Below are 26,732 nucleotides of genomic sequence, written 5' to 3'. Positions count from 1 at the left end.
GCTCCAATGAGAAACGTTATTCATGTATTTGGGCTACTCTGAGCAAGAAAATCTGTTTAATTAATATGGCTCTGTGAACTAAATTGCGCAGATACCTTGTTTCAAATAGATCTTTACATACCTGTATATAGATCACTAGAACATATAGCATGGAGAGATCGCAGTAAAGCACAGCTGTTGATCAGTGATGTTCAGACTTAGTAGAAGACATGGCTCTGGCACAAGAGGACCAACAGCTTTTTTATTTTTTCCCCAAAGGATCCTCAAGCACTTCACGTGGGCTCCGTGCACTATCCACAGTCAAGTCCAACAAGAAAAGTGAAATCAAGTCAGGTCATCACTTTGAAAAGCACGGTCATTAAAGGGGGAATAAAAATGGCCAGAAAACTTGTGAGCCTTTCTAAGCTTACTACTGTTCAGGCAAAAGAACAGACAGAAGTCCCCAGTGCCAGAGGTAGAGGAAGCCAGAAAGATGTTTTGGAGTAAATGAATTTGTCTGCAGTACTGTTTTAGACCGTGCAACTCACACTACCCTCCTGTTGGCCATGGACATGGTGTCAGTTATCCTTATCAGTCCTGGAGAGGAATTAGCTGAAGTCAGTTGAGTTTTAGTTTTGCTTTAGTATCAGCAGATTTTCCCTTACCCAGTGGGGATAATAACATCTGAATAAATGTCAATGAAATAACAGAATTATGACAATTCCCAAGTTGAAGTATTTGGAGTGCTTGGAAAATGTGAAGTACAGTGTAAGTACTACTAGTGCTAAGAAAGACTGGCCATAGTTTATACATGAGACTAGGACCTGTGTCAAATTCATCTCTTGGTTTGATACAGTGGGTACCCTGCTGCTCCTCAAGGCTGTTTAGAACTTCCCCTGCTGAAGCCTAATTTGCAGTCTGTCCTCTGAGGAGACCCATATCTAAATCATTGTATGGCTACTGAATTTTTCACTCCAGCAGTGGGCCATCTGTCCAGATCAAGGTTGAGAGTACCAGCCCTGAGGAACACAGGCAATCGGAGCACAGTCGTTCTTGTAAACCATTTAAACTTCTCCAGTAATAATGTCCTGCTCTTTTTTTTTTTTAATAAAGAAAAGAAAATATGATTAACTCCTACCCTTCCTCATAGCTGAACAAATGGTGCTATCACAGTTCGTGATAGCACACTGGTTTAGTTTCTTTCTGTTCACATACATGTATTCAGCAGACTGGGGAAACAAATTTCCAAAAGGGAGGAATTCCACTCAAATTGAATTTAAAGCCTTTTTAAGAGGAAAAAGAACAAGAATGCCCAACCCACTTTCATCACTAAACAAGCAGGAAGTTTTCATACTTGTAATTGTTCACACCTGACTTTTGGGCTGTACCAGAGGCCACGGAGGTCACCTTTGGGTGCTGAACCATGACCTGCGATGTCCCCGTTGGTGCAGGCAGTCATTCCACACCCAGGGCAGCACCAGGACAAGGCCTCCAAAAGCAGCATGTTTATGCAGCCTGAGGACAAACTTAATTGTGGCGTGGCATTTAGCCAAGGAGTTGCCTAAGAGCTAGGCTCAGTTCTGTAGCTCCCAGCTTGTGTCCTACACATTGTGTGACCCTCCATGAGCAAACCCCTGGGAATTCTTGCCCAAATCATTGTATGCAACGGAAGAGAGAGCTTTTGAGGGTTTTTTTTTAATAGCTGTCAAACATTAAAGATGAAGTACGGTCACTAAAACCTAAGCCTAAGTTTTTCCTTGTTCCTGATCATTTTGGTTTCTTTTTCTCTATGTTTTCTTTTAGTGGGGTGAACATGTATGCAATGTTGACTGGAACATTACCTTTTACTGTGGAGCCGTTCAGCTTGAGAGCTTTATACCAGAAAATGGTGGACAAAGAAATGAACCCTTTTCCCACCCAGCTCTCTACAGGTAATCAAGGGGGCGTGCTGGGACCTGTTCAGATCTAGTTGGTGAGAACCATTGTGTGGAATTCTGGATTGTGAGTTATGCTACCGCCATGGCATGCTAATTGTGAAAAATACTCTTTTTTTCATTTTAGCATCCAAAAAATCTCCAGCAATTGCTGTAGTATAACTCCTTTTGCTTTGACTTCTGTATGTAAGCTGGAGAAGTGTCAAGTTCTGCTGAAGATGAGAGAAGAACAAAACTGTGAAATTCTGTGAAATTGCTTTTATAGAGTAGTTGGTCAGTTTTGCACGTTCAGATGATTGTAGCATAGGGTATAGGTGCATGAACACATTATTTTGGAATAACAGATTCCTGGGCATTATGACTAGGGTCGACTGGTAAGCTACCTTGAATGACCTCCTCACATTTATTATGGAATAATGACATGCACACAGAAGGTTATATTGGGACAGTGACCTTTGATAACCTTTGTGTGTTCAGAAAATGCAAAATTGTTGATGTATTAGTATTAGAAATATTAATTCCTGCTTCAAAGCCATGTCACTAGGCAACAGAATCATTTTTCAGCTTATAGCAAGACCGTTGTCAGCATTTGGAACAAACTCTGTTTTGTAGTTGGGTTTTATTTTTGTATGCTAAACTTGTTCATGGAGAGCTTCTGTTCTCCTTATCTGGCAGCCTGTTTACAAGGGACATTGAATAAAATTAAAAGATTGCAAATAGAAAGAGGGTAACAGCACATACATTTTCACTCGGTACACTAAGGATGGCAACCATTGTTACGGGGTATAAGAAAAAGCCCTTGAAAGTTGTGTCACAACATAAATTCTCCAAGTACAAATTTACCTGCATACAGAAGAAGTAGGTGGTTAAGGGTTTTCTCACACAGGTTATCCATGGATCAAGCGGAGTATGTTGTTCCTTGTTCACTCAGCATCTGTACGAAGTACACTTTCCCTGCCAGCAGTTCATGCTGCTGGCATGTTGTAAAGTGGTAGGTTTACAAGTGAGCTGGGATGCTGCAAGTCTTGCTGTTATTTGACGCAATTATACTGTTTGGTATTTCCATTCTGGAGACTTCCTGTTAGGATTCAGTTGCACAAAATGGCTATTTTAATGTTCTAGCACATGCTCTAAAGCCCCACTGAGTAAATTAAAAGAAAGATTATACTGACTGCTTCGTGCTGTACTGATCTAGATGCCAAATCCTGCATCAATTGCAAAGTTACTCTTGAATTCAGGGACTTGCACGTCATAGTAAGCATTTTCCAAGTTTGGCAAAAAATTTACCAAACTTACCTCCCAGAGTGAGGCTTTTACCAATAAAGAGCAGTTATATGATGGCTGTGTAGTGTCTTTGAACCAATGGACTGTTTCCCTAATCGTTGTTTTCTTTCAATTGTCTTTTAAGTGGGAGATTTCACTGACTTCCCTGGGATAACTCATGTATTAAATGCTGAATCACCCACAAAAGGCCTGTAGAAGACCAGACCTTGGTATCAAAAAAGATAACAGTACTTTTGACAGATTTCATTTTACTGTTTCATTCATCCTACCATTTTATAGTGGAGATCAAATTTTCTGACAAATGTGTCTCTGTAGCATTTGTAGCTCACTGACAGTATGGTCTCCAGTGAAAATGATATTTTGTTTGTCTTGTGAGAACTATAGCAGCTTGAACTTTGAGAGGTGATGGCAAATTAATGGAATAGATTTAAACGTGTTAACCTTTACTCACTGTGAACAAAGGTACGCATCGGTTCTCGATCTAAGTCAGCAGCCTCGTGCGTTCACTGACATGGCAAACTGTGATTTAAGATGACATTTGTTCTTGCCATGGTTAGGCTTTGGGTCAGTAGGTAGAAACTCCTCTGCTCTGCAAATTGTTGTGTTTGTTAACTTCATAGGTTTATGGATCTTTTTCTTTAATCAGGCTTTCTTTTTCTGTAAATTCACATAGAGATTTTTTGCAGGAGTCTGTTTTGCTTGTTCAGTACGTTGTCTTTCAATATTGAATTTCACAGTTACTGAACAGACAGTCCCATCGTAAAAGTAGCCAGTCTTATCACTAAGCAAGAGTATATTTTATTTGTGTTAGTTAAAATGTTGGGTGACCATCAGCACCCAAAGCAAGTATGTAGCAACAGGGAAAATTTTGAGTTAGTGTTTGATTTTCTCATTTAGGAAACTGTTTTTTATTAAGCTTCTTAAACAACACAGCTATCTGATTATTGATTTTAGGTGAGCAGAGTTCAGTTGCTCTGGAAGTTGGTATTCATCTTGCACACATTCCTTTTTTTCCTCAATTTACTGCTTCTGTATGCTCATGGTCTTCCTTCTGGAACAGAGAAATGAAGTAGAGATGAGAAGAAAAGCCATCATCTATCCATGCCTGTACTTGGAGGAAGGATTTTATTAGGTGGAGCTCGCTCATGGCTTGTGAAATGACCTCATTGCATTTTCTCTGGCCAATTTTGTAAGCAATACCTGTATACCTATAACCAGGCATACCCTGACAGTGTGAACAAGACACTAAGTTGGTTTCATTCATGACAAGGAACATGTCTTCAGCAGAGGTCTTGAAATCTCCACCTGAAGCGCACTCTGTTTCTGGTCATCACTGACCTCGGTACATTCAAGCAAGTTAAGAGAGAAGTGTCGTTTCTCATTATGCTAGTCTCTCATTTGTCAAAAGAGCAAAGTTTGCCCCAAAATTACGCCATGGGAACAAAATTCCACCAAGTGCAGGTCACTGGCTCATCAGATTAGTGCTGTCCTCAAGCTCGTCATAAACGAGGCTTCACGTAACGAGGCCCTAGCAGGGTGTTTCACAGTGCCCTTTGTTCGCCAGCCTACTTGGTGCGGCAGGAAAAATGGCTTCATACACAGTGGGTCCAAAAATTGATTGGGCAGCTTTGTGTTTGCTCCCTGGGGGACTAATTTTGCTGTCCCACAGCTGTGCAGCTAACTGGAAAAGGCTTCTCTCCTCCTTGTACCACCTGAGAGCTGAAGTCAGCCAAAGTGCTGTTACTCATCTCCTCCATGTTGCCCAGGTCTGGCCGGCCAGGGAGCCTCCCGGGGGATGTTCTCTCCAGAATTAGTTTCTCCTGATCTGGATCTGTTTACCTCTGTGGTGCTTCACAAGCCTTATTTAATTAGTCTGACTTTTTCCAAGGGGGGAAAAAAGTAAGATTTTTAAGGAGACATTAGCTGATTTGCAGACTGAGGGTGGTGGTGATGGAGGGGGAGGGTGTTGGTTTGGGGAGGGGTTATTTATTTTGCTTTGAACCCATGGGATACATGTGGTTTCTAACACAGAGATGGTGAAAGTACTGGAGAGAGAGAAGGTGAAATGGAAGAACAAGGGGTTTGTTGTTTGCCATAATGAGGGGGTTCCGTGCCCGAGAGGCGTGATGGGAGGACACTGGGGGCATGCGGAGAGCAGCTGTAGCATCAGCTTCCAGCAGGCTTATGAACTTGGATGTAGGCTTTTCCTGCTGCTTCCGCAATATTGCTGTGGTAGGAAAATAACAAAAATGTTGGGAAGGATTTAAGTAAAGTACCTCCCATAAATCAGCGATTTGTGAGGAAAGGGCTTAGAAAAAACACAGCTGATGCCCAGCTGAACCAGTAAATACATAATGGTAACTCTCTCTCTTCCACATACAAGCTTCTTGATAGTAGGCCGGCGTTGAAACGGGTAGGCTCTCAGGGCCCTCTCCAGCTGATACTTGATTTCTGCAGGATGTGGAATGCCGAGGTTACCCAGGCTGTTAGGAGTTGGCACCTATTGGGTCTAACTCTGATTTATTTGAGGAGAAACCCTCCCTTCCCCGTCCAATGTCTTGCCCTGATGCATCAGCCCAGCCATCCTGTCCCATACTGCAGGTGAGGGGTGATTTGGGTGGGCTTGGGGAGATGAAAATGCTCGGGAAGCCAGCCAGGCAAACACGGAGGAGGGCAGCATTCTCATAGAGGAGAACCAGTGAAGGGCAGAGGTGCTGTGCCTAGGTTAACGTTTATGCCTTTTTTAGATGAGGACATTGTGGCCTCATGAGCAGGCATATTATTCTCCTTAAACTGCATGTGGGAACAGGGATTCATGAGGGTTCTGCTGTATTGCTGGTGGAGAAGACGTGTCGTGGCTGCTCTGCTTTAGAGTAGGGGATGGCATGGTGCCGAGTGAGCGTGCTGTGACGGTGAGATCAAATGCCTGTAAACCTGAATGGGAAGACTGGCTCATAGTTGCGCAGTTTTCTAGCATTGAGGCATTAGCACATCCCATTCGATCTACTTTGTAACACAAGACTTCAAGGGCTTTGGTTTGCCTGTGCTGAGCTGAAGTAGCTGTGTTGGCAAGGCTGTACTGCAGCTTACCCAGAAGGCACATCCCAGAGGACAACGTCGATGCCACAGTGGTCCTGTGCTGCCACTGCCCGGGGCACCCGCACTAGTAAGGAGATGAATAGACACGACACGCTCAGGAGAGCATAGGAGGGCAACTGCAGACCTGCTGTGGAAGAAGGTGGAAAAAAGCCCCCAGGGTCCTGTCCATCTGACCGGGAGAAAACTGCCACAGCCATCACTTCTGCCTCTTGCTTGCTGTTGACTTCATTCAGGACTCATCTAGCATCGTCTCACTTGACTGTGTCTCCTCTACAAAATCATTCTGATCTTGGTTTTCCCAGAATTAGGTTTCTTTATCTTTCATGCAGGGAATTGTAGAGGACATAGTTAACTCTTTACTATCTTGTAGCCGATAAACGGAATCTAGCCTTGATAATTTGAGGAATAAAGACCAGACCTAGTTAAAACAGAGTTTATTTTCAGCTCAGACAGACACTTCTTGTGAGTCTTTAAGCAAATCACTTGATTTCATTGCTCCTAAACATAAAAGAAGCACATGACTTAAAAATATCAGAAAAGTACTTTTGAGTGTTTTTGCAAGAAAATCCCGAAGGATGATTGAATGTCACTGAAAATTGAAGGTTCAGTATCTGAAAACAGAATGAAGCCTGTTAATTTACTGTACTCTTTTAATTTGGCTAAAACCTCCTGCAACTGATTGTAGGTTGGATAGAAGCCAGGAGAGAATTTGTCCTTATAATGTCAAAGGGAGCCCAATTCTCCATGTCTTCCCTCCCAGCTCTGCATCCCTCCCCTCCTCTCCACTCACCCCCAGTCCATCTCTTTCTATTTTAAACACAGATTGAGTGATTTGCCTCTGACCTTACTCAGGCCTCTTGTCCTCATACAAAAATTAAATTTTGGCTAACCTGCTCAGAAACTTTAAACAGGCTCTGAAACAAAAGGCACTTTTTCTCCTCTCCTTTATGACTCTATAAATCATTGTGATTATAAATCATGTTTATTTTACTTACTAATGCCTTATCAGTTTTTCCTTTTTCTCAAGGACATTAGAGCACACCATAAGGAAAACATTCCTTTTTAGTATACTTTTGGTCAGGCTACACACCTGTAGTAGCTCAACTACTGTGTTAAGTCATAAAGCAGATGACATAGCTATTGGATTTTTTGCTTGATTTCTTCACAGCGGCCATAAACTTTCTACGATCTCTACTAGAGCCAGATCCTGCAAAGAGACCAAACATCCAGCAGGCACTTGCAAATCGATGGCTTAATGAGAATTACCCTGGAAGAGCACCACCTAATGTCACATATCCAAACAGGTACTGTGCAAAAGAGGGGAGAAAGCCTGCCAGGGTCTGTATACATTATGTATGTTAAAACGTGAATGGCTCTGGTGTTTCAGTTCCATTTGTGTGACAGCATCCCAGTGCATTTTCTGGGATTGCTTTTGTGACTCCATCCTAAAAGTTATTAGGATTGGCCACTGAACGTGTGTTGCTTGAGATTGTAAAAAGCAATACCTTAAATTAGAAGCTGGCATACGGTACATTATTTGCAGGGTGGTCTGGGGTGCAGATCATATGATTAATTGGCTCCAGACCTTGGAATGGGTATGTGTGACAGGTAGTTCTGATCTTCTTGTTTGTCAGTAAAAGCTAAGCTACTTTTGCAGTAGACGCTATGCCTATTTGTGATACATACATGAGGTTCTGTGGATTAAGTAAATATGCAAACTATGGTGAGAAAGGTCAGAGTTAAATGATCTGGCTTTGTTGGATGTTGATCTTGAATACCTGCACGGTGCTAAATGCATGACTAAATGCAAACAGAGAACAAATCTCATGGCCAGTCAAACATCCATCTCGGGAAAAACAGATACTTGTTGTCCACTTTGGTTTGATATAATCTTGCTTGACTTTAAACATCTGCAGTGTAGAGCTGACACATGAGCCAGCCAGTCTGGGCTCCCCTTACAGTCAATGGAGAGAAATAAGGGCACTTTTTACAGAATGATGAATCTGACTTCTTTTTGATCCTGCAGTAGGATGACTTTGTGCTCAGGAGATCCGAGTTCCTCTGCAGTGACTGTAAATGGAGCCTCAGGCAACTCACTTAGAAATATATATCTATATTTGATCAGATAAAACCTCCTTCCTGTATCAAAGCCCTCCAGCTGTGTCTCATAGGCTATCTAGTACCTGCAGAGGATTCACTGGAGGAGTTACTAGCTTGCAGGCCAAGATCCGAAGTAACACTGAGGCAGAGACAGCAACTTAAAGCCTAATTTTGGTGCTTAAAATTTGATAGTGCCCCAAAATTTCTGTCCTAACTTGCTAACAGGAGAGTCCCAAAGTGGAGATCCTAACTTCCCCCCTACAGTTTACTCAGTTGCCAGATACCAGATGTAGCGTATGCCTAGGGACGTGATAACTTACTTTTGTCTGAAAGTCTGAACCACTGTCCTCCACCCAAAAATGATTTGGTGTTCACCAACCAGGCCATCTTTTTGTGTCGGTGCCCTGAAGGACTCGGTCCCATAGGCATGCTCAAGCCATACATACAACCAGCTTTCAGCATTCGGCCCAGGTCACAGCTTTGCTGGTAAGAGTGCCTCCCACCGGTTTTCCCCTCTGCTCCGCCGCTAGCCAGGTGAACAGGGTATGTTTCAGAGCTGTGGGTCCAGCCCCCGTGGGGCTGAGAGGCACCTGCGGCACCCCTCTCTTACTGCTGAAGCAGGTGGTGAGCGCTGCCGCTGCTTGATCGTGCTTAGACCTGGGCACAGGAAATCAGTTTGAGCCCTGAATCTCAGGAAAGCCTTTAGGAATTTTTGGAGACCTTTCCCTCTGACGTTGCTGTTGGCTGGCCTGCGGGTCACAGCCTGCACAGTCTGGGCTCCTACCTGAGTTACCTCCCTTTCTCTTTGCATTGACAGGGAAGAGAGGTGCCCTAATTTAGCAGCAAGCATTTCCCTTCCAGAGGTAGTGTCTTAACTTTCAAGTAATGCATCGTGGAGAATCACTGTGAATATGCCATTCTTTGACCTGAGGAGAATAACAGGTCTCCTGCTCTCAAAATATGGTTGGATGGATGTTGAGCAGCTTGGATGCCTGGAGGTATCACTAGAGCCATCCACTGAAACAGGGAGGGCAAATGTGAGGCCAGCTGCCTGCAATCCCCAGACCTACGTGGACAGAATATAAAGATGGCCCCTACGAACGAACAATTATTTTGCAAGTAATAAGAATGAGAGCAGGCAGACCCATTATCTCAGCATTATTGCCCCAAATTTAAGGGCAGTTGAGTTAATTTGCATAGTATGCTGTCCAACAAAAGGAAATCTGAGTTCCTATGGTGCATTGGACCATACTGAAGTATGGTACATTTGAACATTGTATGGTAAAGAAAGGGAAAACAAGTGTAAACTGAATGAGTCGTTAAGCTAATGAAATCACTGTCATAATGAGTCTAATCAATCTACTAAATGTGGCATCTGTTAAGTGAATGTAAGTGTAACTGAGAGCTGTATGGGTAATTTAATTCTCTTGCTGTGTGTGTCTTATCTGCAGAAAAGAGGAAAAAAGACAGAAATAGGCTTGAATGTGCTTTCACAATTCTTTTGCATTTATAGGTACATTTTCATGCCTCTATTTTTTAATTCCTTGCAGTTGTCAGGCTCTAGTCAGGTTGTGGTGGAAGCGTCCCTTCTAGAGTTTGCTCATTGGTGCACTTAGGTAGGTGACTTACAGAAGGGGCTGGCCTCTATTAGATAGAATAGCTGTGCAATGCTCTCTATTTATGGAGTGCCCATTAATCATTCCCTCCTAAAGGGAAGCAAATCAAATGGAAGAACAGAAGAAAATGCAGTGCCGAACTATAGAGGGGGCATATGTTTGCTCATGCAAATATGTGAATATGGTGATGATAATAATCCTTTCCTATTATAAGCACTTTTAAAGGGGACATCAATGTGGAATGCAATGCTTTGCTATTAAAAAACCCAGTTCCTTTCTTTCTTTCTCTCTCATTGCACTGCTTTTCTCATCATTTGATCTGAAAACAAAAAAAAAGTGGATACTTCTATCTGAACATAGACTTTATGTAAAGCTGTAAAGGATAAAAGCCATACAGATTCTTTCTTTTACTTCATTTTTTGGATAATATTTCTTTAGTTTAATTAGTTGATGTCCCAAGCTTGACCCACCTAGACTTTGTCATACTGGAGCCTTATAGGGAAAATACTCTATAAAGTTTGAAATATTTAAAGGCATGGCCTATCTCCTGTTGAGCTTGCCTCAGAAAGTACCACTAGAGTCAGCTTCGACAGAGTGTCTCCCAAGTTTTTGTTAGTGTGCAGATGTGGGTAAGATGTGTTGAAATAGTTCAGAAAAATGCACTATTGAATTTGCGAAGAATCACTTCCCCTCTTAATCAACACAAGCAAGAGGCTGTGTTACATTCTTGCAGTGCTTTTCCACCATTTGGGGGGTAATGCCTGTCGTTCCCAAGATGGGAACATGGTAGGAAAGGGGAGAGCATGGATATTAGGTGGAAGAACATCAGAAACTGCATTTTCAGGAGAATATTCTCCCAGGCTTTTTATAAGCTTGCTTTTATTAATGAAATTCCCTGAAGGCAAGCAAAAATTTCCCATTTTGCTTCAAGTAGCAATTGCTTGAATTTCTTTTGCTGTCCAGATGCTTTAACGTGCAATAGCCAAGATAAGTTTTGCTTTTGAACTTAAAAAACTTTAAAAAAAACCCAACCCCAAGCATTCCTTAGCTGCAGAACAAATGTTAGTAAGCACACCGAATAAAGAATTATTTGAGATTTTCCAGACTGTGTTTTAGATCTTGTCTAAGTCCTCTACATCAGACCCAGACTGCTGTCCGGGCATTCCTCGCATCACAGATGCACAGGACAGGGGGACAGCAGGGCAGGAGTGGGAAAGGTGGAGAAAGGTGCTTTTGAAGGCGGAAGGCAGGTTATAAAAAGCCCACAACCTACACTCCCCTAAGTTGCCTTAGGCAGATATTAGGCTTGATCTTAGGAGCAAGGAATATTCTTTAGAAACCAATGAAACCCAGCATTTCTTTGGAGATGGATGGGAGTTGACGGGTACATCTGGGAAGCTGGCCAGCACATTTAGAGGTCTAAATAGGAGCAGAGTTCTATGGAAAATCTGGTTTTAACTTAGACTGAGAAGATGCTTTGCCATTTCCACAAGGCTGCTGTACTCCCATTTCTCGCCTTGGCTGAGTCTGTTACAGACTTTAGAGAAGAGCACATACATAAACATGTATTGTAATTGTGCTTTTAACTGACAGGAGTATAGCAGCAGTTTTACCATTTTGAGAGCTGCTGTAATAACCCTCCCTGTACATCTCCTTTCTTTGGCATGAAATTCCCTAGCTACTTAGTGCATGAATATTGTGCAACAGGTAAGGAGCGAAGCTGAGTGCAGTGGTGTTTGCTTACAAGGAAGGGGTCATTTCAGAAAGCCAAATGTAGCTACCTGAGTTGGATTTTACCTCTTTTCCTTCAAAAGCAGCCAGATGATCTTGACGGTCTTCACTAGTCAGCTGTAGGGTAACAAATGGCTGCATCCTGAGCATCACGGTGCCATTTCCCATCAGGGTAGGACATGTAGGGAGACTGCTGTTCGTTCTGCTCTCATGGCTTCCTGCGGTGCCTGTGGTTCCCAAATAGTCTGCCCTTTTCATGCCTGCTCACAGGAGGAGAGAGCTAATCGCTCCAATGTTACTGAGCCTTTCAGGCCTTTTCTTTACACTCTGACACATCCCCTGTGGCTGGCAAGACTCTGCTGCTGGCAGGATGGTACGAACAGCATGCTCTGCCTCTCTCTCTGTACAGGATTCACCTTGAGGACCTTAGCCAAAGCGTGCTGCTCCATATGACCGAGAAGCTCGGCTACAAGAACAGCGATGTCATCAACACTGTGCTCTCAAACAGGGCAAGTCACACACTTGCCATCTACTTTCTACTTAATAAGAAGCTGGAGCGCTACTTGGCAAGCCTTAGGGTAAGTACTGCTTGATGCCAATTCTTTGGACAAGTGGGTGAGGGGAATAAAAAAAGTGCTGAAAGTTTCCCAGCTTGCTGGCATTTGATCTCAAGGCTTTACGCAAGGGGGTTTTTTTTTTGATAATTTTGTAACAGTAACCGTGAAGGGAAGGTATTCCTTGCAAACTAATAACATTATTTCAGATAAGAATTCCCCAGGTTGCAGAGAGCATTGCTGATAGGCTTTATGTCTCACAAGTCCCTGTTTCCATAGGAGATTCCTTCTGGCTAGGCAGTTACCCTATAGAAAGCAAACTGTTGCCGTGAAGAGCCTTACTTGTGTGTACTGTGTCTGTATGTTGAGATAATTCTGCCACTTGAAATATCAATGACACAATGTAATTTGATTCAGGAAATCAAGATGAAGCTTAAGAGCTATTAAGATTTTATTTAGTTTTTAAGTGAAAACTTAGCTGAAAGTTTTACATGATAAATAACATGAATATAAAGTCTCCTAATCTCCTGCTGCCCTTCCTGGCCCCTGAGTATGGCTTGGGGGTCAGAAACACTGCTGATGGGTTTGCACAGCAGCTTTCTCTAGGGCAGGAGTCTGCTGCCACATGTCATCCTTCCTTGTACATCCCGAGGAGCGGAGCTCTCAAGCCACGTTTTGCGTGGTACTTGCTGGAGTGCTAGGATGGGCACAGCGCACAAAGACAAGCTACACACTCTCTTCCCCTGGCCTCTCCACTCAGCTGCCTGTGGTCTGGCAAGGAGTCTTAACTAGCTGAAAGTCTGTAGGGTCCTACGTGACTGCATGGGCAGGAGGGTGGGTTGTATGGAGTTTTCTTCTTAATGTGTTTGCTTCTTAGAGAAATTATCCTCAACGGCCTTCCGATCTGACAACAGCTTCTTAGTTTTTTTCTTTTCTCAGTTCTTTTAGCAAGCTTGTTTTAATGATGATGCCATCAATGGTATTTAAAATGTAATGGACCAAATTCACCATCTCTGTAAGTTGGCGCACCTCCACTGAATGCCAAGAGTGGATACGGTCCATTAAGCAGTAGTTGAATGTTAGTTTTCTCTAATTATCTTACATACTTTACTTTTCTGTGCTTCTCTCTCCACAGAAGTCTGAAGGCCAGGACAATATTTGCCACAAGAACCAACTATACCAGATAGAAAAATACAAGGCAAATAAAGACTCCTATGAGGTAAAGCTCATTAAAGCTCATTAAGGTACTTTGAAAGCAGACTGAATTTGAGGATCCCTGGTGAATGTGATTAAGGCGATGGATTTCTGGACCTCTGGAGAAAAAAAAGGCCTGTGATCTTGCCTGTACAGGACAAATAATTCCTTCAATTTCTTTTCAAAGGAACAAATAGCAACCCCCTAGGTGGAAGTGTAAAGGTGACTTTTATGAAGATAATAAAAGTTTTAAATGCTCTGTTTACCAAAATAATGCAAACTTCTTCAGGGGGCTCTGTAGTTTCATTCTGGGGTGCAAATTGCTGGTGTTGTAAGAAGTTGTGTTGCCTTGAGTCTCAAGACCTTGGTGATGTAGGGCGGAGAGCTGAGTGACAGCCAGGGTGACCGTCCCTGGTCACCTGGCATTCCTGGTGTCCTGGGCCAAGACTGGCTTGACTACCAGAAACAATGAAACTGTATTAGCACAAAACTCTTATCAGGTTAGCAGAAGTGATGCAGAACTAGCCCACTGCACCGTGAGGGACTTCCCTTGGCCAGAGAAAAGATTTAACCAGGTTACCTTTTGCTCTGTCAGTCTCCAGTCTTTTTGCCTGCAAATAGAGAAGATAGTCTATATTAAAAGAATACATATAGGAGTCTTCTCATAGCTGCAGTTTTTCTTCCCCAGCTGATTCTTTGCCAAGCACTAAAATTACAAGAGTAATATGAGCTGTGCAAGTCTTACCTACCAAGACAAAGAGCAGTATTCTTGAAGAGTCTACCTATTTCAAAAGCTACTCTTCGGCGCTGGATTGATGGTCTAATCGCAGGGCAGTTTTGTGTCATGGCTGGTTTTGTTTATTTTAAAGACTGCTTGCAAGACAAGCTGAACAGCAAGCCAGATGGAAATAGCAGGACAAAGTACTTATAATTCTTTTCTTACATAAATCAAAACCCACCTTACTTAAAATGTATCAGCAGTGGGTAGACTCAATGAATATAATATTTCAAAATGCTCTTTGACAGCTTATTTCAAGCTGTTGCAGGGCAACCTTCCTCTGGAAACACAGGCAGGTACCCGGAGGTGAACACTGCAGATGTCTCATGGTGCATCCTGACGCTCTCTGGGCCAGCTTCTTCCAGCTGCTGGTGTCACTTCTCTGTGCAGTGACAGAGAGCCATGGGCGTGCTCTGCCTGCCATCCAGGCAGTAGCTTACAGCTTCTGTGTACCTACCCTGTGCAGGGGAGCCTGCAGCAAGGCCTGCCTGTGTACCCGCACGTAGCTGAGAGAAATGCATGGTCCGGTTTGGTGGTGGTCCTGAAATCCCCGCACCCCTAGAGGGGAACTGGTGTTTGACTTCCACAAGGATAATTGAAAACTAACGGTAGTGCCACTGTATGACTCCAGTTTGGTTTGTAGGGATAAAGGCTCCCTCCAAAGCATCTCCTGCACTCGGAGCTGGTCCCAGTGGAGCTATTTAGAGGATGAGGGGGTGTCATTTCTTTCTTGAAATAGTTACCTTGATGCAATCACAGTGCAGACACTGCAACGATAATACAGTATATTCTTGTTCTGCATGGGCATCGCTGAGTATAAAGCGTGGTTTATATCGCTTTAGCTGTATTTACACAAGGGGATTGTGTTACACTTACTGTACCAGGACAGTTACAGCAGCACATGTGGTTGAATACAGACCCTGGGATGCTACTGCCCTTTATAACTGGCAGACGTCTCTCCTAAAATGCCTTCATATGGTTGGGAACATAGCCCTGGTAGCATCTAGCTTGTGCCACTGGGATCAGTGGGTACCACTTGGACCCAGGGATACAGATTTCATAATCTTAGGCATGTTCATGAGCTGCACATGGAGTCTTCTTATCATCCCCCATTTCCAGAGGGGAACTAGGAGGCACTGGTCCCGAGGCAGACACTGCACAGAGAGCGTAGCCGTGTGTTGCCATGGGAATAGCGGGGAGAGGAGAGCTGGTCAGCTTCGGTTTCAGCAGCTGACTGAATTTCTTCCACCTCACTCCAGCAATGTGAAATAAGGACTTTGCCTCGATCGAGGGGCTGCCTGCTGGGGCAGGCAGCAGGGCACGCAGGCAGCGGTCGTGCCCAGCCCCTCTTCTCCATTAGGTTTCCGAACCTGGGGTGGTGGGATCAGTGCGCCAGGGCTGAGGGTGCTGAGAGCTGCTGTCGGTGCTAAGTAACCAGGCTGTTTTGCAGGCTGATTTCATTTTGGTGCTCAGGGCAGCTGGGCAGCACAGGGAGGAAGGAGGCAGCAGTCTGTCTCTCTCCAGCTCTCTTTTTCTTGGAGAGGCCTCAGGTGATGAGCGGCCGTCCCTCCAGCAAATCCAGGGGACCAGTGCTGGGGATACCTGTCTCCCACAGGGTAGCTGGTGGGCTCAGACTCAGGAAATTTGCAACTTTTAAGAACTTGTATCATTGTCTTATCACCATTTCAGACATGGCCAAGGCAAATACCCTTTATCTTCCTTTCAAATCCGTTGCTGGGACTAAGGGTAGTTTTTCGGGTCGAGGTCAGGACAGGAAATAGCAGAGGATGATGTAATGCCAAACCTATTCAAGTATAACATACCGGTACAACTCCTGCATTGTGCGACAGCATGCCATTACATGGCTGTGCATGGTACAGTGAAGAGCGAACTTTTATAACTCCCCTGAAGGAAATCTTCCTTTCCTTTTAAAATATAATAGTATTGTGGCACCTTGGGAGTTTAGAATTTTGGTCGTTTCCCCTCTCACAACCATCACCTAAGAGAAATAACGTTAGTAAGTTTTAAAAATACTTATAAGACTATTTGCAACGTTCACCCAGGGTAAACTAATCAATTGCTAACACCAGATATGTGAATTTTCTTATTGTGAGTGCTTTTAATTGTATGGTATGACTGTATTACTGCTGCTTAGAAAACATAGCAGTGTGAAGGCAAAGTCAGGGGCACTTGGCAGGTAAGGAGCTGCGGCTTGGCTCTTGTACCATTAGGCTAAAAATATTGCAGCATTGAAACGTCCTGCATTCTGACAGATGCTGCAGCAACTGACATGCAAATTCTTTCTTCACCTATCCAAAATAGCAGAAAGCTGCTAACAATCTTGATAGTCTCCTTTAGACTTAATACAGTCACCACTTGGTCTCATCCTCACAAGTACCTTTAAAAAAAGATATGCAGTAGAGCCCAGTTTTTACTGAACTTCGCAGCAGAGTTTTAGAGCCCTGAGAGGAAAATAGTGTGGTAGGCTCAAAATTAACTGTACAGCTCCCACTGACTCTATTGTCGCAGGGTGTTATTCACACAGTGTTGTTATTATTATTATTGCTATTGTTGTTATTACTGTTTTTATTACTTCATCGTCATCAGTAGTGACTGTGGTCGCCCAGACAGTGCCTAGGACCGATCAGACATTGTGTTGTTCCAAGCACAACACAGGCAGGGAGGAATAAATGCTCGGTGACAGAGGTGTTTACAGCCTCTAAAGGCAAGGGGAAAGACATCAGGTGGAAGAAGAGGTATCATGCAAGCAAAGTGATGATGGCTCCATAATGCATTGGTTTGTTTCCATGGAAGGATTAGCCAGCTTTAGCTAGCTAAAGGGAAAGAAATTGGAGGGGGTAAGGGATGGATGGAGGGATGGCTGGCGACAAAAAACACATGCGTGAAGGGAGACAGATGTGAAGACAACGAGGAACTCAGAAGGTCTCTGGTTCTCACTCTCCCAAGTCACCTAACCACTTCTGTAATAAAACTAAAAACCCCAATTCATGATTCACTGAAGCTCTTCCTTCTGACTCCGTAAATTCTGAAAACTCAAAGGTTAATGAGCCCAGCAATGCCCAGACACCCTCTATGTGGGGGGCTGAACTCTGTCTGAGCTGGGAATAATCATAACAAGTGCAATCCGGTTATTTTCCTCTTAGGTGTCTTAATACATTTCCAGAGCTGTGTAGTGGCCCAACAGAACCCAAGTTGTCTTCTGCATCTTTCTTTCCCTCTCTCGCATGTATGCATGTTACTTTGCATTTGAAGGTTTCAATAGACTTCATGTCAATGAACTTTCAATAGAAAATCATCAAGAGAGCCAGCCCTTTGGCAGTGCATAATTATCAGACAAAATACAGGCCTCAGCACATAATTGGGTGAAGGAACTTCCCTGCATTTTTAAAAAAAGACTTGTAGTTACAGTGACTTTTCAATAAGACTCAGTGAAACATGTTGCTTAAATGAGAATTACAGCCACACAAAGAATGTGACATAGAAGCCCCTCTAAAGAAACAACCCCAAAGCAACCAGAACAAAAGCCCCACTTTTTTGAGATTGACATCTAAAACCAGACCACACAGATTTGTTCCAGAAAGGTGAGAGATTCTTGAAGTCTTTGAGGAATGGCAAAATGTGGGCCACAAATCTGATGCCTGATTTTTAGAAGTTAAATAAGAGTTTTAGCTCCCCCTGTAATCAGTGGCAGGTAAAGAGTGTTACGCAGCTTGCAGAATCTAGTGATTCACGTTGAAAAAAGATAAAATGAATTTTCACTGTAAAACAGTGCTTTGAAAATTGGATTCCTCTTCAGATCCCATTCCCAACTTCTGATTTCCCTCTGTCATCATTGAAGATCAAACCTATCTTTTAGGATGTATGCGCTTGCAATCCCACCTTCAGCTGCCTTCCCCGTCACGAAAAGGAGTTAGGGTTCAGTGAAAGGTTGGGTCAGTAATTTTCTCCCCCTCCATGTCTTGTGCAGTTGCAGAGATGCTGTAAAAGCAAGGGCCGTATTCCTCCTGATCTGTTTTGGACAGAAGATAAAAGACTCAAAGAGTTTAAACGTCTTTAAAGCTTTGCAGCTCACCTTTTCAAATGTCAGAGGAAGTGCAATAAAGAGAAATCAAAGACCTTTTTTCAGTGTTTAAATGGGGAGGCAAATTTCAGGTATGAAGGAGCAGGAACCTTCATCTACTTGCTCCAACGAGGTGTCCTAGGACAAATGGCCTCCGAAGAGAAAGCTTTCCTTTAATTTTCCAAAACCAACTTTCACACTGTATGAGTGTCAGAGCAGATGGGAGCCATGAAATCATGTCAAACAGATCAGAGGAAAATGAGACATGAAAGATTTAGTTATCTTGAGTAGCCAGGATAAGTTCCTTGTAAATGTATAGTTTTTAAGTTGGCTTCAGTAAGTGGTGTGCTTATAAGTCTGGGGGTCATTTAAATTTCCCTTAAGTAAACCAAATTGTTCTTGTTTGTTTTACAACTTAAAGGACAAAAAACTCAAAGAACAAGAAAAGAAAGGGGAGATTCTTCACCGTCAGCTCCCAAAGAAAACTGAGAAAAGTCCAGTTTCATATAGACAGCCTTCTTCCTGTCTTATCTCACAGATACAGAACACCAAGGCTCTGCTGAAGGACCGGAAAGTCACCAAGACTGGAGGTCCGGAGAAAGGTCAGTGGGAGAAATACCAGTGGTGTGTCCCTGTGCGCATGTGCATGCGTGGGCACGCGTGGTATTAATGAGAGCGTCTTGTGTGTTGTGTGTTTGTTAGTAAACAGTCGTGTGCTTGCATTCACTGTCTGCTCTGGAGGTGGTATGTGAAAGAGGACTGGATAACGTAGCCAAACATTGAAGGAAACATCCTGGGGAAACCATGACAATGTTCAGCAGTCATGAATCCTCACTTCTACTTCTCTTTTATTTGACAGAATTCCCACAGTGTTTTAAAAAAAGCTTTCTTTCCCTATTTATACATACTTACACAAAATCATCTGCACTTCACACTGGTGCTTTGAAGGCATCAACACCCACCCCAGATCACTGACAAACCAAAGCCGGTAGACAAGCTTCTTCCTACCGGTATTGCTAAGGGGTACTAAGGGGCAGCACGGGAAGAAATCCCTGACCCTGAGGAGAGTGCTGGTAACGGTGGCATCCCTGGGAGAAGCAGTGCGCGGCAGCTGATGGTGGAGGAAGGGGAAATAGGCAGGCAAGAGGAAATGCAGGTGGGACTGCTAACCCCAGCAAATTTCAGGCAGCAAAAGGAAAGGGGAAAGCATTAACAGAGAAGGGGAAAGACGAGACAGCTAGAGGAGAGCAGAGCATTAATCACGCAGGGTAGGAAGCAGCCTGGGAGGAACGGCTGAGAGCTGCTCGCAAAAGGAGGTGGAAGAAAGGAGCGGAGGGAAAGAGGAGCCAGCGGGGAAAATGGGGTGTTGGTAGTGCGGATGTGGATGGGAGACATTGAGGAGCAGGAAGGTGATGTAGCCAGCTGTTAAATGAAGGAACTAAGTGAGGGAAGGTCATTACAGAGCAGTGGGGGGAAATACGGTGATGCAGAATGTTTAATGTGGTGTCAGGGAGTTATTTAGAGTGGTGGCTTATGGTGGTTTTTTGCTCTTTCTTGTGACTTGATAAGTTATCATTTGATGTTTTATACCTTAAAAAATGTCAAAGTGGTATTTGTCTGGCAGCACAGGCACCTCTGCTGCAAGGTAGCAGTAGTCCGCGGAGCTGGTCAGAAATGGGACGTACTTTTTGTGAAAAATGTAAAAAACATTAAAAAAGGCTCATTTTGTTCAGAATTTGTCATTCCTTTTGGGAGGGAGGCACAGGAGGAAGTGAACGTAGTTCATTTTTTTTCCTCTTTAGGTTTCTCCCTGCTTTTTTGAACTGAAACCTGAAAATCATTCAGATCTCGACTAAAGCATTTCCCTGCTTATGGAATCCATGTTTTGACACTTCCTAAATGAAGTGGTCAAATAATTTTGACCAGTTTTGGGAAGAAACTAGTCAGATTAAACCTGGTCTGCTTTTCCCAAACAACTCTCAATGTGAGTGATTTCATCCCATACATCCATTCAGGTCTCAAACCCTGCCAAGACCATCACTTTCAAAAGAAATACATGTGAGATTTGTGGTTGTGACCTGAGGGCTGGCAGACCTAAATTATTTTGTGCCCCTTTTAGATGGTTTGAGACTGAGGGAACTCATGGACAGTGATTAACTGCCAGTCCGCTATTCTTTCAGTTAGGGGAAACCTAGCAAAGCAGGCTCCTTGAATAGCTTTCCATAAAGGCAGCAAAGCATGTTTTCTTGTGACTAGCTTGGCATAAACGAGTGCCAGCGTCCTGTAGAAACCGAGCAGATCTTCTCCATGAGCTGTTTTGTTTTACTGGGCCAAATCCTGCAAAGATTGTTCCATTTATATTCAGTCCTTGCTGGGAGAAGATTCTCGCTGAAGTCGATGCAGCAAATCTGTTCAGACTGTAACGGCCCGAATCTGGCCAGTACAGCTACTCCATATTTACATGTGTGAAACCAAGAACAGATTTTGTTCCAAAATGCAAGTAAAGACATTAGGGATTAACTCACTGTTGTCCCCTGTGTCTCTAGGTATGTCAGTGAATACAGTACACAGACCCAGTTAAAACCATGCAAAGTTGCACTAAGAAAGGAGAAATGTGAGATCTCTCAGACATGGCCTTAGAGGATATAATTAATACAAACAGCTGCAGACATCTGTGGTTTTCCTTTTCATGTCCTTGTCTTACTCAGTTTAAGCACTCTTCTTGCCTTTGAGGAAAGTGGCAGATAAATTACCCATGAAACAACAACGTAAGTATCAAATGAGAGTCAGGGAATTAGGTTCTGAGTATATCCCTAAGACCATTTGTTCTAGCTAGTGCATTTGTCACACTCTCCTAAAATTGTTAAAGGTGTTGTCGGACGCTGTCTGCTGTAAGGCAGAGAAGGCAGTGCTATTAAATACAATCTGCTCTTCTGGTTCCTTTTCTGATTGCTTTGCAGACTCCAGCAGTGCGGTAAGCCCCTTCCACGAACCCCTGGCAACCAAGACGGGCTGCGTCACTTCCAGCTCCCTGGAGTACCTCGAAGTCCAGCAGCCGCCCCCCAGAACCCCTCGGCTCCTCAAGAGGCAGGAGTCTCCGCAGCAGGAGCCGGCCCGAATCGGGGGCCGGGCAAAGGACTCTCCTCTCATCCTGAATATTGTGCACTCCTTCGAGTCGGTTGACAGAGAGGACCAAATAGACCAGGTTTCCCCCTCTCATCAGTACAGGATTTTAGGCTCGCCAATGAATTTCCCTTACAAAAGCTCAAGTGAAAGGACACTGTCTCCGCTTTTTCAGCCAGGGAGTATGTCCCCCGTCCACCCCACCCAAGTCTCTTTCACATATGAAGAAAAAGCGTATCCGGCAAAGGAAGAAGCAGTGTCCCCTACTCAGCTGGTTTCCAACAACCCCTTGGGTAGCCCCAACTGTGTTAAAAGCAGAGGCAGATTCCCCATGATGGGGATCGGACAGATGCTGCGGAAGAGGAACCAGACAATGCAGTCGGCAAGCGACAAGCCGCTGGAAGCGAGGATGCCTCAGCTGCAGCAGATGAGCCCCGCGCAGATTTCCTTCAATGCAGCAGATGCTGTCAGCGGCCAGTGTTAGTCTGACATCCTGGGATTTGCACTGCTGTTCTCTGGGACCTAATGTTTCTTACTTTTAACAAGAAGGGAAAGCCACAGGCATGTTGCTGTCACTACGTAATATACCACAGTGGTCCAACATAGAACATCAGAGGTCTGCTTCTAAGGAAGGCATTGTCCTACATATTGAAGCTGAAAGAAAAGGGCTCTGCTTGTGCTGTTAAATATTAACATTTGGCATCTAACTGTACAGTAAAACATGTCTCGAAAGAGCTACGTGAATATGTATTTTCACTGCTCTCATCTAGTACTGTAGTAAGGTTGATTGGAAGAACAGCAAACATGAAGGGTTTGATTCATCAAGGTAACCTGCGTGGTGCCATGAATGCCGGTCCCATCCAGGATCTGTGGTAAGACTGTCCACACTCCATCTGCCTGTGCCACACAGTACATGGTACTGCTACAGGCGTTGTTCAGATGGCTAGACAAGTGGAAAAACTCAAGGTACTATGTCCAAAGTCAACTTGCTAACAAGCACTGCCAAGAAGATGAAGTTGGTAGAAGCTTGAATAAAGACACAAGTGATCTAAACATTCAGAAAAAGTGGGAGTATTGGAAATCAAAGCAGATTTTACTGTTAATTACATAAAGTAGCTGATAGCGGAATCATCTTTTTCCTAGAGAAAATGATGATTTAAGGATGTCACTCAGAAGAAACATGACTATTTAACACAAATTTCATCATGTGGAAATTCACCACACTAGATCACTAGATGCCTGTTCTTTTCATATGGTAGATCTGCAAGCAGATGCTTCAACAGCAATCCAGATTGCAACATGCTGTGTTTAAACAATCCAGTCACCTCTGATTTTTGCAGCCATACTAGTTCCATGGCACACCTATGTGCAGGACTGTTAGTCCCTGTTACAGCAAGGCAGCATTGGACACACCTGAAGGCTTTTCTGAGAGACTGGAGTGAACTAAAAAGACTAATAAAGGACACATGAACCTGTACCAATGCCATTTTATACTGCAAGATTGGTAATGCAGTGGTTACCAAAAATTCGGTATTGTTATGAGTAATGAAGATTAACTTTCTTAAAAGGCACCATGTTCTGCATACCGGTCTTGTTTTTCTAAGTAAATGATACATCTGAGAGGTTGGCAACATTTTTTTGGTTCTGTTTTTGTCTTCAAACCATTTCCTATAAATCAGAAGGTTTAGCCAAAGACTACTCTTTTCTTTCGTCTGTACCGCGCTTGCGTATACGTTTGTGTGTACAGGATGTCTCAACAAAGCTTGTTCCAGTCTGGTTCCCAAGCAGGCAGCCCTGGCCTGCATAAGCCCCACTGCTGCCCACCCACTTAATGTCATTTCAAAACCCAGGCAGCAGAGGCATCATCATCTTCTTGGAGTTGTTGTTGGAAGATAGGAATTTTGCATTGAGACCATTTGTAGGAATCTAAGTCCTGTTTTCGTCAATATTTTTGCAAATAATTTTGTGGCCCCATTGGTTTTGTGTCTGTGCAAATGCTGAGAATTACCCCTGTTTGAGAAGCTTTCCTTCTAGTTGCATGAGAGAGATACACAGGGATGGGGGCAGGAGGGCCAGCAGAGGCAGGGGAGAAGGTCCCCAGCAGAGCCCATAGTTGAGTGCATGCTCCAGATTCTCAGCATAGCTCAGGCCTTACACCAAAATCTGCAAGAAAAAAATTGGACATTAATCCAAATACTGACATAACAGGTGACTGGACTGTTCAATATTGGAATGCTCGCTGGCAAAACGAGCAGAGCGTAAATGCCCAGAGCGCCCTTCTCATCCCTGCAGATGGGACCTTCACCTTGGCACTGAAGCCGCCCATCAGTTCGGTACGGGGGAGTCCATACACTTCTTGTACTCTTCAGTGTAGTGAGGACACCCGCCTCTGGGGTAGTTAAGCTACCTGCAAAATAATATACATAAAAGTCCCAGTATAATAAGAAAGACAGCCCTGAAATAATGTTACTCATTTTCAGATTGAAAAATGTCATCTTTTGTATGTACAGAGCACCTGTGCATCCCAGGGGTCCATTTTAGCTCTTCCTTTTGTTTAAAAACATCAAAGCATTTTCTTTTTCTTCATGCTAAGAAGATGTTTGTGCTGCAAAGCTAGTGAGCAGGGACCACTGAAATCCCATCTTTTGCGTGCGTCGGACTTGCGTACCTGAACAGATGGCAGATACTGACTTGAATTACAAACTCAGGTTTATTTGGAACCCAGTAAAAGGTTGGGGGAGGCAGGAAAGAGACATGTATTTTTTGTGAAAATCCAGTAAATATGTGTAAGAATCAGAATGAAAACAGAAATGTTAAATCTTTTATTATATTTATAGAGAATATTTGAGTACTACACTGCTAAAACATAACCATATGTATCCAGCTTAGACAGTAGCTATGTACAGTCAAACTGCAGTGACCATAGAAGGGACTTACTGAAATACAGTAGTAGAAATTCCAGGGGAAAAAAATTGTATTTGTTATCATTATTAAATATATGTACTTTTTGAACAAGATTACCATGGACTTCTGACTTTGTTTGTCAGGTCACTATGTAGCAAGAATAATCTAAATACAAAAACAACCAGCAAAATGGTGAGGTGACAAGAGGATGACCAGCACCTTTATGTTCACCCATCAAAGACTATCCCTTTGAATCTGGCTGCTGACTTGCCTATAAACCCTGAGTGAGCTAAAAGGCACACGGTGGGATTCCCTTGCTTAATATTAGCCCTCTGCAAGTTGTGCATCTAGTCTCTGGTCATTATCCAAGCTCTGTTTGTCACCGCTGAAGGCTGACAGGTGTCTCCAGTTCTTCCCACCTTAAAACAGAGGTCCAAAATGATGGGAATGAATTGCTCCTCAGCAACACGTGGCTGTATCCAGATACGAGGGAGGGAATAGGGTCAGCCGGTTCAGATGAGAACCCAGCTTTTAAACAGCCATAGGAAGTCACCGCGCTATAAACAAAAGCATTTGCTGATCAGCTTTGTGCACCTCTGGAGTTAAACTCCTCAGATTGTAGGGACCAGTCCTACCTTTGCTAAGCTTAGCACAGCCATGCAAACTGGCAATCGGTGTTGCAGCTTCAGTTGGAGCATTTTTGTTGTGTTGATCCCACAGTTCTTGTAAGTACTGTTTCTTCCTCCTCCTACCTTCGTACAAATCGGTTTCCTAGAACAACTGATCCGAAGACCTCCAAAATCGGCTGAGGTCTTTTTATGGTGTTTGCAATAGGCTTGGCACTAAGCCCATAATGAACCTGTTTGAAAGATCTGAAAATACGCCTTACACTTCTGGTCATGCATTGGGGAAAAGAGCACTGCTGAGCTTTGGATGCAGGACAGGAGCACCATGGCTTTACGGGGCCTTCCTGAGGTGCTGTTTGCGTGCAGAACCCAATGGAGTCAGTGGAGCAGCTGTGAAGCACTTGAAGAGGGTTTTGCAAACTAACTGGTCACTGGACAGCAGTTTGGGATCCATCGTGATAAAAGTGATTTTGTTCAGGTTCTTCTCCCTGGAAAAATAGGTGTCGAAGTTATTCAGCAAGACAAAGAACACAAATCAGCATCTGTTGCTACAGGTGTTGGTCTTCATACTTCTCCTGTAAGTGGGCTGATAAATATCTAAATTCCTGAGTATCGAGGTTTACAAATGCTAAAACTAAATAACAGTTACTTTTGTACTCTTGCACTTGACATCACTTGATCTTTGCAACAAAATCCCTTAGTGGGTAGCTACAAAAAGGTAGGGTTGCGTTTGCAGGAGACTTTTATGTCTCCAGTGCACCAGTAAGATGGTTTGTCAGTGACTCCCTGGAGACAGCCAGCACCACTCTGCCCAGGCCAGCAATGCGGCTGTGGTTAATGTATGGAAGGGAAGGGAGGGGGAAAAAAGACTCAATGGTCAGTACGGCTTTGCTGTACTTCTGCCAGGCAGGCTGTGTGTCAATGGCAGAGCCTGAGGCTGGCGGGTAAACTCTCAGCGTGTTGCTGGGTCTAGGGCTTCTGCTTGCGGTAAGGGAGTTGTAGGGTGGCACAGATACAGTCCCTCTGCAGCTGGTGTGAGGAAAACCTCCCACCCAAGAGGAAGCTGCCCCTTTATTTGCTCATTTGTAATTCAGCTTTAAACTTTACTGTTTGAAGCACCCCAAGCTCATAAGGGCCTTGCTTACCAAGAAATGAGCAGAAATTTCAGGGATGCTATTGCTGTGTGCAGTAGTTTGGATTTTGCCTGCCTCTTCCCTGCTTCTTTAGTACTTGGTGGTCACAAATGGTCAATTTTCTCTTTTATTTCCTCCTCCATTTAGCTTCCCTAGAGCATAACAAAACTGCTGGGTGCAGCACCAGGGCCTGTTTTTCCTATTAAAAAGTTATCATAGCTCTGTGGACTGAGAGCTACAAATCACTCGCGTGCAGAAATACAGCCATGTGGCAAATTCATGAATAGGTGTGACACCTACGGTCTTTCAGCAAGCTCCCTGCATCCTGGTTATAAGACTTGTTTGCATTGGAGGCGGTCTCAAGCAGGAATAGCATTGGGGAATGCCGGGAGAGGGTTAGACTTTATGTCATCCCTTCTCATTGAGAGAAACATGCTCCCTCAGAAGTGAGCAAGTGTCCTATTTGCAGCAGGTTTTCCATCAAGGGAGCTGCTTGAGCATTGATTCCTAAGCCGCGTACGTTGGCGTGTGTTTCCCGGGGCATGTTTGCATTGCCTGTAATCATCTCTCACAAAGATGGCTTGCAGATATATGTA

General features: G+C 43.7%; 1 protein-coding gene across 1 annotated transcript in view; it reads left to right on the top strand.

Moving 5' to 3' along the window:
- The window catches only part of HUNK (hormonally up-regulated Neu-associated kinase), a 59,065-nt gene extending 34,598 nt beyond the window's left edge, over positions 1-24,467 (top strand). Inside the window, exons 5-10 of the mRNA XM_075034801.1 lie at positions 1,783-1,910; positions 7,465-7,600; positions 12,153-12,321; positions 13,433-13,516; positions 18,772-18,952; positions 21,311-24,467. Of these exons, the coding sequence (XP_074890902.1) occupies positions 1,783-1,910; positions 7,465-7,600; positions 12,153-12,321; positions 13,433-13,516; positions 18,772-18,952; positions 21,311-21,957 (1,345 nt within the window). The 3' untranslated portion in view covers positions 21,958-24,467. The remainder of the gene's footprint in view (positions 1-1,782; positions 1,911-7,464; positions 7,601-12,152; positions 12,322-13,432; positions 13,517-18,771; positions 18,953-21,310) is intronic.
- The last annotated feature ends 2,265 nt before the right edge of the window (positions 24,468-26,732 follow it).

Source organism: Buteo buteo, chromosome 8 (assembly GCF_964188355.1).
Source record: "Buteo buteo chromosome 8, bButBut1.hap1.1, whole genome shotgun sequence".
Taxonomy (NCBI): Eukaryota; Metazoa; Chordata; class Aves; order Accipitriformes; family Accipitridae; genus Buteo; species Buteo buteo.
The sequence above is the reverse complement of the archived record's forward strand: the minus strand, read 5'-3'. Positions and strand labels throughout refer to the sequence as shown.